Source organism: Dreissena polymorpha, chromosome 16, assembly GCF_020536995.1.
Source record: "Dreissena polymorpha isolate Duluth1 chromosome 16, UMN_Dpol_1.0, whole genome shotgun sequence".
NCBI classification, from domain to species: domain Eukaryota; kingdom Metazoa; phylum Mollusca; class Bivalvia; order Myida; family Dreissenidae; genus Dreissena; species Dreissena polymorpha.
The window spans coordinates 30,496,404-30,512,939 of record NC_068370.1 but is presented as its reverse complement, the minus strand read 5'-3'; the positions used below and the strand labels follow the sequence as shown (position 1 = coordinate 30,512,939).

The following is a 16,536-nucleotide window of genomic DNA, read 5'->3' as shown; positions in this document are numbered from 1 at the left end:
TTTTTTCCAAGCGTTTTCCAGCCTTGGATGGAAAAGCATGGAAAAGGAATGGAAAACGGTGGATTAAGGCTGGATAACCATGGAAAATATTTTCAGATAGCATGGAAAGTGGAACATAGAATTTTTTAAGCATGGAAAAAACTCTAACATTTTCAGCTGACCCTGGAAAAAACTTAGACTTTATAAGAGGAGAAAATAAAAGAGAATAAAAATGCAACACATTTTATTCAAAGTAAATCAGAGTTCAACAATTTACACAACATATGTATAAAACATAAAACAATGTGCATAGTTTGGGCAGAAATAGTAGTAGTTATAGTAGTAGTAGTAGTGGTAGAAGTAGTAATGCTGAGGCTGGCATTAGAATATGTTGTAGGAGTAGAAGTAAAAGTGGTTGTTGTATAAGTTGTACAAGCAGTTAAACTACTGATAATTATACTATTGGTGCAAATTTAAGTGACAGTAGCAGTAGTAGCAGTTATTATTGTGTTGTTGTTTTAGCATTTACAGGAATAGTAGCAGTAATGGTAGCAATAGTAGTATAAATAATAATAACAATACTAGTAGCAGCAGTAGTAGTAGTAGTTAAGGAAGTAGCATTAGCAGCAGCAGCAGTAGTAGTAGTAGAAGTAGTAGTAGTAGAAGTAGCAGCAGCAGCAGTAGTAGCAGTAGCAGCATCAGCAGCATCAGTAGCAGTAGTAGTAGTAGCAATAGTAGTTGAAGTACTAGTAGTAGTAGTAGAAGTAGTAGAAGTAGTAGTAGTAGTAGTAGTGGTAGTAGTAGTAGTAGTAGTAGTAACAGCAGCAGCAGCAGCAGTAGTTGTAGTAGTAGTCGCTGCAGCAGGAGTTGTAGTAGTAGCAGCAGCAGCAGCAGTAGCAGTAGTAGTAGTAGCAGCAGCAGCAGCAGGAGTAGTAGCAGCATAAGCAGTAGCAGCAACAGTAGCAGTAGTAGTAGTAGTAGTTGAAGCAGTAGTAGTAGCAGTAGTAGCAGCAGTAGTAGTAGTAGTAATAGTAGTAGTAGTAGAAGTAGTAGTAGTAGTAGTAGAAGTAGAAGTAGAAGTAGCAGTAGTAGTAGTAGTAGTAGTAGTAGTAGTAGTAGTAGTAGTAGTAGTAGTAGTAGTTGAAGCAGTAGTAGTAGCAGTATTAGCAGCAGTAGTAGTAGTAGTAATAGTAGTAGTAGTAGAAGTAGTAGTAGTAGTAGGAGTAGTAGAAGTAGAAGAAGCAGTAGTAGTAGTAGTAGTAGAAGTAGTAGTAGTAGTAGTAGTAGTAGTAGTTGTTGTTGTTGTGGCTGTTGTAATAGTAGTAGTAGTTTTGCAGAAGTAGTAGTAGTAGTAGTAGTACTAGTAGTAGAAGTAATAGTAGTAACTTTCAAAGCAATGTCTACAAGTTTAAATTTTTTAACCCTGTTCCAGGTGTATACACACTCAATATTTAACTACAGTCCAGGTTTGCAATTAACAAACTATCTGATAAACCTGTGTGTGAGTCAGATATGTCTGCTGCTAATCTATTGGTTATAAAATATCACAGCCTTTTCTGATTGGCTGAGTTCAAATACAGAAAGTTTACCTGTTAGATTGAAATTCTGGAGCAGGCGTATTGTAGGAAAAATGCAGGTTAAACTTGTTGTTAAAATGAAGTTAATGTAATGTTCACAAACAGTACAGTTAATGAGTTTTTCCATTAACAAGAATTTCTTAAAATAATAATGTATGGATATCATTTGGAAAGTGACATGAAATGTTGTTAAAAAGTGATGCATACAAGTGTTTCAGAAGTCTGTCTAGGAATAGAACAACAACTGAAGGTTTGTGCTTTTCATTATTTCTAAATAGTCCTTTAAATTTATTCTTTTTATGTCATCATTGTAGACCTTTTTTATGTGACATTTTAGGTAAAAGTATGGCAAATATAGAAGTTTAAAAGCAGCTGTCACACACATTTTCACTAATTTCCGCTTGAGAAAGGAAGTCCTATGTGGAGATATTAATAAGCTTGAATGTAGTATCGGAAGTTTATAATGCATGGCTAGGGAACTGAGGCTAAGGGAGTTATGTGCTGTGCATGATGAGAACTCAATGCTCATTAATGCTGTTAATGTTTATAAATAAATTAATTAAACTACGGTAATAGCATTGTTTTTTAGGTTTCACTGTGCATTTTCATACCAATAGAATTACACATCATTCTAATTATAGCAATAATAAATTTGTACTAATCATACCTTCAAAGTTTGTTATGCTATGCTTTGTGATGTATTAACTTCATTGTAAGTTATTATTTAAAGACCATTTTACTAAATATTTAAAACAATACTTGAATTATTTTCTATATACATTTTCATTATGTGCTTTAACTGTAGCTGACCAGTTGATGGAAGATACTGCAGAGTTTGGCAGGGAAATAACCCAAGACAGCAAAGCGGCTCAGACTTTTGGCGCATTTACCAAGAGGACTAACATGGCCACAAATTCATGGTAAATATTGTTATGCCCCAGGCTCATATAAGTAATTTAGTGTTAACCACCTGAAAGTATTTTGTCTTTTTGGTATCCAATATTTTGGTCTAGTTTCAATTACAGGTTATTTTTATATGAATTAGCAAATTAGCATAACTTTCATATAGCAATATCTGAATATAAAATTCCTATATATGTTTGAGTTTCCAGATACATGCTAGTGTACCCCGTTTTGGGGCATTTAAGAAAACAACAATATAAATTTCAAAATAAAACAGAGTCATATAAAAATATAAGTTAAATCACCAATTTATTCACTTGAAAGTCTCAGTTTTCCTGTGTGGTTGCCTGTTTGCAAGTAGATTAAAGCCCGCTTGCAAACTTTAAGAGAATAAATTTCAGTAAATGGAAAAGAAATAATTGCTAACTACTTAGGATCGTAAATGTTCGCTCAAATACAAAAAAGCCAGATGTACCGAATTGAGCAGTGATATGAAATATCTAAAATAGATTAAAATATGAATGAGCATTGAAGTATAGATATTCAATCATATGATTGCTGCACATTTACTTTTACAGATGAATGTAAAAACTTGTGACTTTCTTGTAATATTGTTTGCTTTGTTTTTCTTTCAGAGATCATGCAGGAGCCGTACAGTATAACAGCAGTACTAGTTCTATAAAAGATCCACGACCTACTGAAGCCCAACTAATTAACAAAAAAGTTTTTAAAAACTGTAATTTTATCCCACCTGGGTACTTATAATTTACTAAGCTGCCTACACAAGTTTTAGACTTGCAATTATATTTTAAACTGTCATTTGGAAAGTAATACATGTACATGCATTATGTTCTGAATTTCTTTGAACAATAAAATTATATATAAGTATTTTAATGAAATTGAGCACCTAAATTGCATTAAAGTGAAAGTAGCTGAGAAAAATAGTATCCTTGTGCTCATGGGCAGCTACATATATTGTGACAAACATGAAGTAGCTAAAATAACTTAAATTTTTTCATTTGTTTCTTGTATATCGTTTGTACAGGGTTCGTGAATTGTTACTGTATATTACTTGACTTGCTTGTATTTTGTTACTTTAAATACATGTTGTTAAGGTTGCATTATACTTTTTAACTTTTAAAGTAGCGCCTGTTCTGTTATGTAAGGGCCTGATTTATGATAATGGACCTAGAGGCTTTGTAAGCATGTATTAAACAACACTTGTTTGATCTGAATAATTTGTTAAATAAATGTAACACAATTTGTAATCTGATGTTATATTTTGATGAATTGTGAACAAAATAATACATCGAAGAAACTAAGGCATTATGTTGATTTTTTGTTTTGTTTTAATCTAACCTTAAATTATGATTTATTTAAGCTGTGAGTATTGTATTCATTTAATACATGAATATTGTTTTTAGACCAGAAGTTTCTTTTTCTATTCAGTGACCATGGTAAACGCTGGACAATTTTCCATGTTATACCAGGCATCCATGGAATATTAAACAAGGAAAAACCCTGGAACATTTTCCAGGATTTTCCAGCCAGCATGGAAAAAATACCGTCCGAATACTCCATGTAATCTGGAAAACCCTGGAAAAAAATCCATGGTTTTCCATGGTTTTCCAGATTACATGGAGTATTCGGACGGTATTTATTCCATGCTGGCTGGAAAACCCTGGAAATTGTTCCATGGTAATTATTCCAGGGAGCCTGGAAAACCATGGAAACTATTCCAGGCTATTTCCACATACCATGGACAATTTTCCACCCTTTTTTTTTTAATATTGACGCTGGAAAAGGCTGGAAACTTAGTCCGAATACTCCAGCCTCATATTTTCCATGGATTTCCATGGAAAACCCTGGACAAAGTACACCCGGGTAATCACAGATAACCAAAAATACTACTGGTATTAAATTAGCAAAAAAACAATGAACAACTTGTAGTGTAATTTCAACAGTTAATCACAGATAACCAAAAATATTATAACTTTAAAAGTAAAATACATTTTACATCAGTAAAATACATTTTAGATCAAAGATATCAATAGTTTATTATTGGTTTAGCAGACTGGACAAAAACAGCCACTTAATGGCATAAGACCATGGGATACAAGTTCAATACTTTATTTTTCCAATAAAAAAGGACACAATTATATACCTACATTACAGTAAAAACTTGCAAACTTTCATATGCCAAGAATATTATCCTCTTAAGTGTTTCATCTATTTCTTATTTCACAAGATATTGTATGCTTGACAATTAATCACCAATATCTGAGACTTATCAATATCCATTAAACAAATAATATTTTATGATGACAATTTATGCCAGAGAACTATAAACTTGTTACACAAGTATCCAATATGCTCAGACATAAGCCTTCTACAGTTCTTGCTGATTTCTTGTCTTCACACCTGTCACAGAGGATGTGGAAATAGAAAATCAATATTAAAGCAGACTTATTACTGCAGAAGGTCTGTCCTGACCCAGGAATACATGTAGCTACATGTGATCACAGGTGTGATTGCATATCAGGAAAAAATTGAGTTGCTTAAATCAACAGAAATTTGGATATTTTGAAATATGCCGTTCAATATCTCAATTTGACAAAGTTAACTATAGGAACTAAAGTTTAAAATGCTCTTTAAAATATATACATGTATGGGCAGTGCTCTGTTAAAAGGGGGTTTCATGCATGTGCGTAAAGTGTCGTCCCAGATAAGCCTGTACAGTCCACACAGGCTAATCAGGGACAACACTTTCTGTACACACTTGATTTTTGTAAAGAAGAGACTTTCTGGAAACGAAAAATATTATTAAAGCGGAAAGTGTTGTCCCTGATCAGCCTGTGCAGACTGCACAGGCTAATATGAGACGACACTTTACGCACATGCATTAAACCCTCTTTTCACAGAGCACGGCCCATATATATAAATGAAGACCTGACATAAACCATATACAAGCCCTAGTTAGGTCTCCTTGCAAGCTTGCTGGATCCAATTTTCATCAAGATAGGTCTAAGCAAAATTTAGTTATTGACTGGAAACTTCCTATATGACATGGCACCATCCTTGCCAAGCCACCCTCCAGCCATGACACAATGGTAGAAAAACAGATTTACGAAAAACTTAGACGCTTCCTACAGATGAATGGTAACCTGAATTCTCTTGATCAAAAGTCCAGTGCCATAACCACTTGACAATTACAGCATTTACTATACAGGCTCAAGTGGTTAATGCATGCAATGTATTCACATGTTGTCAGCAATGTGAACAGAACAACATTTTGCAATTATACCATAGTTATCCCCACGCTTTTTAAAAAAAAGGTGGGGATATTGTGGTTATCTCTGCCGTCCGTCCGTCCGTCTGTCTGTCTGTCTGTCCGTCCGTCCTGGCCACTATCTCCTCCTACACTAAAAGCACTAGAACCTTGAAACTTACACACATGGTAGCTATGAGCATATGTGCGACCCTGCACTATTTGGAATTTTGATCTGACCCCTGGGTCAAAAGTTATAGTGGTTGGGGTGGGGCCGCGTCAGAAATTATCACTCATTTTTTTAGGTTATTTTACATTTACTTCTTTATTTCTACACCGATTCACTTCAAATTGATACTGGACCTCTCTTATGACAATACGGTCAATCTCAACCATGCATGGCCCCATTCCCAACCCTGGGGCGCCCCGCCCACATAGGCCACACCCACCAAAAATTTCCATTTACTATAATTTTTTCATTTCTACACGGATTCACTTCAAATTGATACTGAACTTTTGTTATGACATTAGGGTCAATCTCAACTATGCATGGCCCCAATCCCAACCCTGGGGCGCCCGCCCACATAGGCCACACCCACCAAAAAATTCCATTTACTATAATTTATTCATTTCTACACGGATTCACTTCAAATTGATACTGAACTTCTCTTATGACATTAGGGTCAATCTCAACTATGCATGGCCCCATAACCAACCCTGGGGCCCCGCCCACATAGACCACACCCACCCAAAATTGCCTTTACTATAATTTCTTCATTTCTACACCGATTCACTTCAAATTGATATTGAACTTCTCTTATGACAATACAGTCAATCTCAACTATGCATGGCCCCATTACCAACCCTGGGGCACCCCGCCCACATAGACCACACCCACCCAAAATTGCCTTTTACTATAATTTCTTCATTTCTACACCAATTCACTTCTAATTGATGATGAACTTCTCTTATGACAATACGGTCTATCTCAGCTATGCATGGCCCCATTACCAACCCTGGGGCACACCTAGGTCAAACATTCGGCATGGGGATACGCGTCGGCCTCTGCCGCGCCATTTCTAGTTGCAAATGTTTTAGAGTTTTCTAAAATCCCACCAATTGCTCTTAAACAGATAATTTCTTTAACAAAATGTTAATCAGCAATTTGATAGGGTTCCTTTACATGGACACATTTACTGACTGGCAAACTATCATTTTAAAATAGCTCCAAAAAAGTGGAATTACAGAAATAATAAATCTAGCTACACAACTATTATTTAAACATTCTTTTTTAAAGCACCTAAAAAACATCCAATGTCATAGAATTTGTAACTAGACCTTATGAAAAAGTAGAAATGCTACATTATGTTCATTGTGTGTAGATATTTGTTTGTGAGCATAATGACACATTGCATCAAAATATCACATGCAAAGGTATGGTTGAGTGCTGATAGCAACAATATTATTTCACCTGTATATGTTGCAGACTTGGGCTTAGGTGAAGGCACCTTTTTTAAGTATTCTTGAATGCAACTCAAGTAGTTTACTTTAATTAGCCACAGCCTGAGAAAAAACAGGGTTTAAGTCTGTGTGTAAAGTCTGCTAGAGTGGATTTATGTGAACAAGATAATTTCTTTAAAAGAAAAATTCCATACAAAAATAAAATGTCTTACGTAATTAGCCTGTGGGGACTGCACATGATTATCTGGGACAACACTACCGTTATGCAATAGCCCCAGTTTTTCCAGAGCAAGTTTATAAGTACTTGCAGATTTTGGTTCATCCCTGGTAATCACATTTCAAGGTGTGCCATTCTGAGAATAGGTGGTTATGGAAAGCAGGCCTTTGCATGTGCAGTTACATGTGTATGTATGATGACTTGTGCTTGGGACATAAGCTATAAAAGGGAGTGATCCATAAAATATTTCAGAAAACAGCTTGAATGTTATCAATGTGATTGCGCTATGTTATCAATGTTATTGCACTATTTTATCATTGTGATTGCGCTATGTTATCAATGATACTGCGCTTATGTTTGTTTTTCAAAACAACCAGCAAATAAGATTGAAATTTGCATTATCATTTATTATATATGTTGTTTGGGAGAAAAGGAAAGAAATAAGCAAAAATAATGCAGAATCAACTCTTATAACAGCCATATACCCCCTGTGAACATAGTAAACAGTCCCAAACTACATCTATATACAATGTATACAGAAACCTTGTATAGAACATGAGTGCTTAGTTCAGAATATTGTTGAATAAATTCAAGTTCAACATGTCCATATGCCTTGAAGTTCTACTTTGAATAAAAACAATGCACTATAACAATTCATAAAACACACCAAGTGCATTCATAGACAAGAGTGCCAGGACAGCCCAATAGTGCTCACCTGAGTTTATGATGCAACAATAATTGAAGACTTGACCTGGTGATCTAGTTTTTTACCTAACTTGGCCCTAGTGATTTAAACATGCCCTTGATATTGTCAAGATAAAAAATTCTGTCAAGGATTCATCAAGTTTCATATGTATGCTTCTAGAATGGTAAAATTTTAAACATTAAATTTCGACCTAATGAGCTAATTTTTAATACATGCGACCCAGAATAAAAATTTGCAAAAAAATCACCAAGATACATGTAATTCTGATAGAGTTTAAACAATATTTAGTCACCCATGTTGCTGCAAGAGTGGTAACAATGTTTTTTTTAAAGATATGAGCAAGTGACCTCGTTTTTGAATGCATGTAACCTAGATTCAAACTTGGTCTTGGATATTGTCATTATAAACATTTCATAAAGATGGAGTAATACATGTGGCCTACTCAGTGTTAACAAGGTTTTTCTAAGATTTGGCCTGAGGAAATAGAGCCTTTTGGACCAAGTGACCCAAAGTCAAACTCAGCCAAAATATTGACAAGTTAAAAATTCCAAATGAGTTTCGTCAAGATTGAGACGTAAAGATGGCTTCCAGAGTGGTAACAATGTTTTCCTAAGATATGACATTGTGACTTAATTTTTGGATGCAAGTGACCCAGATTCAAATTCGAATATAGTTAAGATAAACATTTTGACCAAGTTTAATTAAGATTTTATAAAAAGAAAATGAGGCCCCAAGAGTGATGAAGGGCAGTAAGTTTAAGACAGAGGAAACAAAACAGACACCAGACAAAAATGCTCAGACGTCTTAAAAACAAATAAAAATATGTTATTTGTGAGGTTAATATTTAAGAAATACTTCACGTACATTAAAGTTTGTTGTTGAATAACCCACGGTCGGAAGTTTAAATGCGTAGGGATTAAATCATGAGTGAAGAGCGAGTGATTTGAAACCAGGCATCTTAACTTCTGGCCGTGGGTTATTCGACAACAAACTATAAATTATAATGTACACAAATTATTTTGATTCTAACACGGTTTTTACTAAAGATTTATACAATGTATATAATTTTTCATGTGTACTATTTTATGCAAAGTTCCGCCCATAAAAATAACTTTCCGCTGTTCTGTGGATCAGATCTTCGCCCTCAATACTTTCATTAATAAAATACCGGATTATTACGCTGGTGGAAAATGTATCGGCATGTTTTGTTTAGTTTCAGCGCGTGCTTTCAATGTATAAGCTCCACCCATAATTATTTAAGAATAACCCAAAGACGAATTTCTGCTTTGTCTATATGAAATTTGGCACGTGCCGTGTAAGAATTCTCAACAGCAAACAATGTATGTAAATTTATAAAACAGCATGTTTTGATGAAATTTAATGACTCAAAAACACATTTAACTTACTATTGAGGTGCAAAAGGAGATTGCACTTAAAAGCAGATGTACAAGCAGATGTAGAAAGAAATTAGACCTTTGTTTTATCTTACCCGTAGTTAGATGACCTGTTTACAGCACACAATCTCATTAAGTATATCATGTGGACATTCGCACACAATAGTATGGACGTGACACAATAAATTATACCATATTGTAAACATAAGCACGAACTGGTATGACATTGTCACAATTACAAAAAAATACTGTCAAGAAAAAAACGTTTTACCGAACAAAATAAATTGTTATTGACATTTAGAATCAGACAATACAAATTAAACATATTATTAACATAGTTGTTTACCTTTTACTTGAAATGCAAAGTAAAAATCTTATGAAATCAGTAAGGAGAAGTACGGGATATAGACTGTACATCAAAGTACACATTGCCTCTGACAACTCACCAATAGCATTAACATCTGGCATCTGGAAATCATGGATTTGAATGCCTAAAACCTGGAAAACAGTTCAAACAATAGTCTCAAATTATGTATATACAGTGCAGTACCAAAGTCATATTTCCAAAGCTGCTACTTAATATCTTCAAAATTAAAGAACTTATCCATCTTTGATGACATGAGATACAGTGTTTCTAATTTTCATCATTTGAGATGACGGCGATGGGTTAATTGTAATTCACTCCAATCCTTTAATTATTCAAACTTAAAAGATTAATCAATTCATTTATCAGCCAAGATTGAAACAATGCACCCCACGTCTAAACCGTTGCTCTGAGGACAGAAACAGAGAGTGGAATATCAATGATGAGGCAAGATATTTCTAAACAAGAGGGCCTGAAAGGCCCAAAGTCGCTCACCTGAGAAAACAAGATATTATTGGGACAAATCTTCTGACCAAGTTTCATGAAGATCAAAAAATAAATGTGGCCTCTAGAGTGTTTACAAGGTTTTACTATAGCCATACAAGGAAAAATGCCCCGCCCCCTGGCAGCCATGTTTTTCAACCAACCGGTATCATTTTTGAACTCATCCAAGATATTATCGGGATGAACAGGGATCATATTTTCCCACAACATCAATCGGTCTGGATTTAAAATGGGTTGAAAAAGTATTCGAAAAATTACAACCGAAATCCATACAGTACATTCTAGAATTTTTAAGTTCCAAATCGAGACATTCCATAAACAATTGTCCGGAAATTTGACCAAAAAGCAGGACACCTAAAACGACATTCCACCTTTTCTTTATTACTTACAAAATCTCTAATTTTCTGCCAAATTTTGAAGAAACATGTGTTTCAGAAATTCGTGAAACGGCGTTCATTATTTTCCGGAAGTAAACAGACTCCATAAACTGAATTGTGGGGTTTCCCCGTATGCCTCGATTTGACATCCAATCGGTACAGGGATATCCCATTGAACATATGTAAATCGCGTGACGCGATGTGAGCGCATTTTTTTAGCACTTTTCTTATTCAACCAATCGTCAATTAACTCTAAATTTAGATTGATGCAATATGTTACAAATTATTTTCTGACAATCAGTCAAAAACGAAAGTTAATTTTTGTGAAACATCAATGCGTATTGGTCAGCATCCAATTTGTTTGATGTACAAAATCGGTGTTTTGACAGGTTTTATTGGCGTTTATTTCTGTATGATACATCTGCAATTAGAAACCTCTATCATAAAAACTCTGTGGTGTGAATGCCTAATAAAATCAATAATTGTTGATTAATCGCCGATAAGGTGTCAAAAACAACACTCGAGTACCAGAAGCGAGCTCTTAATTTGGGGGCAATAAAGGGATAAGCGATGGTAAGTTTAGCCAGTCAGAGCTTGAATTGCGAATTTTATTGTGAACTTGTAGACTATACATCATTTTTTACGAATGTCAGGACAGAATCGGACCGACTGTTTAGGATTTTCAATCGGTCTTTCATGACCCCAATCGGTCTAGGACCGACAAAACCAAAAAAATATGATCCCTGGGGATGAATCTTCTGACCAAGTTTCATGAAGATCGGACAGAAAATGTGGCCTCTAGCGTGTTAACAAGGTTTTACTATAGCCATATAAGGAACTAGAAATGGCGCGGCAGAGGCCGACGCGTATCCCCACGCCGAATGTTTGACCTAGGTGTGCCCCAGGGTTGGTAATGGGGCCATGCATAGCTGAGATTGACCGTATTGTCATAAGAGAAGTTCATCATCAATTAGAAGTGAATTGGTGTAGAAATGAAGAAGTTATAGTAAAAGGCAATTTTGGGTGGGTGTGACATATGTGGGCAGGGCGCCCCAGGGTTGGTAATTGTGCCATAGTTGAGATTGACCGTATTGTCATAAGAGAAGTTCAGTATCAATTTAAAGTGAATCGGTGTAGAAATGAAGAAATTATAGTAAAAGGCAATTTTGGGCGGGTGTGGTCTATGTGGGCGGGGCCCCAGGGTTGGTAATGGGGCCATGCATAGTTGAGATTGACCGTATTGTCATAAGAGAGGTTCAGTATCAATTTGAAGTGAATCGGTGTAGAAATGAAGAAATTATAGTAAAAGGCAATTTTGGGTGGGTGTGGTCTATGTGGGCGGGGCGCCCCAGGGTTGGTAATGGGGCCATGCATAGTTGAGATTGACTGTATTGTCATAAGAGAAGTTCAATATCAATTTGAAGTGAATCGGTGTAGAAATGAAGAAATTATAGTAAAGGCAATTTTGGGTGGGTGTGGTCTATGTGGGCGGGGCCCCAGGGTTGGTTATGGGGCCATGCATAGTTGAGATTGACCCTAATGTCATAAGAGAAGTTCAGTATCAATTTGAAGTGAATCCGTGTAGAAATGAAAAAATTATAGTAAAGGCAATTTTTTGGTGGGTGTGGCCTATGTGGGCGGGCGCCCCAGGGTTGGGATTGGGGCCATGCATAGTTGAGATTGACCCTAATGTCATAACAAAAGTTCAGTATCAATTTGAAGTGAATCCGTGTAGAAATGAAAAAATTATAGTAAATGGAAATTTTTGGTGGGTGTGGCCTATGTGGGCGGGGCGCCCCAGGGTTGGGAATGGGGCCATGCATGGTTGAGATTGACCGTATTGTCATAAGAGAGGTCCAGTATCAATTTGAAGTGAATCGGTGTAGAAATAAAGTAGTAAATGTAAAATAACCTAAAAAAATGAGTGATAATTTCTGACGCGGCCCCACCCCAACCGCTATAACTTTTGACCCAGGGGTCAGATCAAAATTCCAAATAGTGCAGGGTCGCACATATCCTCATAGCTACCATGTGTGTAAGTTTCAAGGTTCTAGTGCTTTTAGTGTAGGAGGAGATAGTGGCCAGGACGGACGGACAGACGGACCGACGGACGGACGGACGGACGGCGGAGATAACCACAATATCCCCACCTTTTTTTCAAAAAGCGTGGGGATAAAAATGCCCCGCCCCTGCTGGCCATGTTTTTAAAGCAACCAAAACCATTTTCGAACTCATCCAAGATATCATTGGGACAAATCTTCTGACCAAGTTTTATGATGATCGGAAAATAAATGTGACCTCAAAAGTGTTAACAAGGTTTTACTAAAGCCAAATAAGGAAAATAGCCCCGCCCCTGTGGTGGCCATGTTTTTCAACCAACCGGCATCATTTTTGAACTCATTCAAGATGTTATTGGGATGAATCTTCTGACCGAGTTTCATGAAGATCAGACAATAAATGTGGCCTCTAGAATGTTAACAAGATTTTACTATAGCCTTATATAGCCATATAAGGAAAAATGCCCCGCCACTTGGCGGCCATGTGATTCAAGCAAACATAACCATTTTCGAACTCATCCAAGATATCATTAAGACAAATCTTCTGACCATATTTCATCAAGATTGGAAATAAATGTGGCCTCTAGAGTGTTAACAAGGTTTTACTATAGCCATATAAGGAAATATGCCCAGCCCCTTGCGGCCATGTTTTTCAACCAACCCGCATCATTTTCGAACTCGTCCAAGATATTTTTGGGATGAATCTTCTGACCAAGTTAAGATTGGACAATAAATGTGGCCTCTAGAGTGTTAACAAGATTTTACTATAGCCATATAAGAAAAAATACCCCGTCCCTTGGCAGCCATGTTTTTCAAGCAAAGGTTACCATTTTTGAACTCATCAAATATATAGCCATATAAGGAAAAATGCCCCTCCCCCTGGCGGCCATGTTTTTCAACCAACCGGCATCATTTTGGAATTCGTCCAAGACATTATTGGGATGAATCTTCTGACCAAGTTTCATGAAGATCAGACAATAAATGTGGCCTCTAGAGTGTTAACAAGATTTTACTATAGCCATATAAGGAAAAATGCCCCGCCCCTTGGCAGCCATGTTTTTCAAGCAAATGTAACCATTTTTGAACTCATCCAAGATATCATTGACATCAATCTTCTGACCAAATTTCATGAAGATTGGACAATAAATGTATCCTCTAGAGAGTGAACAAGGCAAATGTTGACGTCGCACAACGGACAACGCATGACGGACAACGCATGAAGGACGACGGGCAAAAGGCGATCACAAAAGCTCACCATGAGCACTTGTGCTCAGGTGAGCTAAAAATAGGAGCCACATTTATGGGAAATCTAGGCTTAATTCATGTGTGAAAAGTGTCAACCCAAATTGGCATAAGCAGTCCTTAAAAGCTAATCAGGGTCCACCCTTTCAGCTTTTATGGAATTGTCATTTATAGAAAGTCTCTTCTAAACAAAAATCCAGTTTAAATTGTCCCTGATTAGCCCCTGCCAATTGCACTCGCCAATCTGAGGTCACACTTTACGCACATGCATTAAGCCCAGTTTTCCCAGACAGAGGCTAATGCCTCTAAATCTGCAGACCTACCTCTATATTGTACTCCAGGATGCCTTTTAGCACCTTTTTCAAGTTGCTCACTTTAAGCCGCCAGTTAGTGACGTCCTCTGCCTTGATTTTACTGAGCCAGGATTCGTTGAAATAGTCTGGGGCACTGAGAACGGGAAATCCATTCAAAGTAGAACCATGGATATCATGCATGTATTGTAATATTTATATGTTGCTATGTGTCATGTATTGTAATATTTATATGTTGCTATGTGTCATGTATTGTAATATTTATATGTTGCTATTTGTCATGTATTGTAATATTTATATGTTGCTATGTGCCATGTATTGTAATATTTATATGTTGCTATGTGTCATGTATTGTAATATTTATATGTTGCTATGTGTCATGTATTGTAATATTTATATGTTGCTTTGTGTCATGTTTGATGCAATAAAAGTGCTAAAAGAAAAAACAAAATTCATATAACTCGTTTTATGAGTAAGAATGTAACTAGAGTTTAGTGTTCTTTCCAGGACTTAAAAGAGTGGCGCTGCATCGCACCACCATCATACATGTACATATAGGGTGTACCCTTTCATCAATTTATAATATTGTGCACAACAGGGGCCTTGGTGTTGACCTTTGATTAAATATCGAATAAAAAACAAATGATTAGATCAGCTGCCTGTCCAAAACCAATTAGAGATTCTTGCCATTATATTGATTGATTATACCTTGCTCTAGCAAAATGTGGCTAATTGCATAAGTTTTATGTGTCATTCCAGATTAACCTGTGCAGTCTGCACAGGAAAATAAGGTATGACACTTTCTTCATCTACCATAAAAGCAGAAAGTTCAGTGCCTCATTAGCTTGTTGGGACTGAACAGGCTAATCTGAGGTGGCACTATGCACATGCATGGTTTTCTCAGATCATGACTCATATATTTCCTGGTTATATAAAATTCTAGAAATCTCGTTGACTGCCTTGTTTGAAATATACAAATAACATATACAAATTGAAATAAACAAAAGAAACTAATGTATTATAACAAATTTACCTTTTTGTATCAAAATAAATCAAATTTACAAAAGAATAGAACATCATATGTTCAAACAAGTGTTGAGTCACCAAATAGTGAAGGTGGGCAGACAAATTAATTTTTTGGAATATTCTGTGGTGTACATGTGTAATTATCAAGAAGAAACAGCAATATCCATCTACATGTACAAATGAAATGTAAATATGTGTTTTTTTTGTTCAAAAGTTATTAAATAATAATACATGTAGATTTAAGTTTCTTGTTGATATTATTTATATGTGTATGAAACGGATGACTTAAATGTCCACCTACATTTGGTGTAACACTTTTGCCATGGCAATGCCATTACTGAGATCATCCGGGGTGCTGTGTGGTACATCCAAGTTAAATGTCTCAAGCTGAAAAGACACATAAATAAAACCTCAAAACATATAAAAACCTTTTCTTGAAGCTGCTAGGAAAGATACATGTATAATTAGTGCCTGGAAACAGATATGTTGTAAACAAATATAATAATACAGTTTACAATAAACCATAATGCAATTATTAACAAGAATCTTAATTGTTTCCTGTAAGTTATAATTTAAAATAAACAGACACACTTCTATTTTCGCTCTACATCTTTCCCTTCAATAGAATATGATGATAAATTGATCACTATATGAGTCTCAATTTGTGAAAACCTTCCCCCCCCCCATAAGAAGCAAACCAGAAAAGCCGGCAAGAAACATTTACCAATAATCTTGTGCAATTATAACACATATTTTCAAAATCAAAATATGGCCAATAATAACGACGAACGAGCTTAAGAATTTCATAAACACAGACGTTCAGTATTTAAAGCATGTAAATACGGAATACAAAGTGAATTGAGAAATGGGGGAATTCCCATTGAACATTAAAGCATATCGATGGTCTCAATTTAAAATGTCGAACCTACAAAAACACAAGTTTTCAGGAGACCTATTTTAGTTAAACATTTCTTGCACAAAGTCAAATAAAGATTATTTTAAACATTTTTAAAAGTGTCGCATGATAGACCATGTTCGTATGGAACTAATTTGACGTTAAGTTAATAAATCTGCTGTAAAATGTATCTTCGTCATTTAGACTTGCATTTATGTGATGTTTCGGCAAATTGGACAGCTTATTGTAATAGAT

At 35.7% G+C, this 16,536-nt stretch overlaps 1 protein-coding gene and 1 long non-coding RNA gene across 4 annotated transcripts in view; one reads left to right on the top strand and one right to left on the bottom strand.

Moving 5' to 3' along the window:
• The window catches only part of LOC127861437 (protein Hook homolog 3-like), a 75,894-nt gene extending 60,126 nt beyond the window's left edge, over nucleotides 1-15,768 (bottom strand). For all 3 annotated transcript variants that reach the window (XM_052399910.1, XM_052399909.1, XM_052399911.1), the window contains exons 1-4: nucleotides 15,688-15,768; nucleotides 14,373-14,496; nucleotides 9,952-10,003; nucleotides 9,601-9,615 (exon numbers count right to left, since the gene is read on the bottom strand). In XM_052399910.1, coding sequence (XP_052255870.1) covers nucleotides 9,601-9,615; nucleotides 9,952-10,003; nucleotides 14,373-14,496; nucleotides 15,688-15,710 — 214 coding nt within the window. In that variant the 5' untranslated portion in view covers nucleotides 15,711-15,768. The remainder of the gene's footprint in view (nucleotides 1-9,600; nucleotides 9,616-9,951; nucleotides 10,004-14,372; nucleotides 14,497-15,687) is intronic.
• Nucleotides 1,630-3,781, top strand: LOC127861461 (uncharacterized). The gene is made up of 3 exons (XR_008040230.1): nucleotides 1,630-1,806; nucleotides 2,362-2,476; nucleotides 3,095-3,781. It is a non-coding gene; the product is annotated as an uncharacterized LOC127861461 (long non-coding RNA).
• Nucleotides 15,769-16,536: the final 768 nt, after the last annotated feature.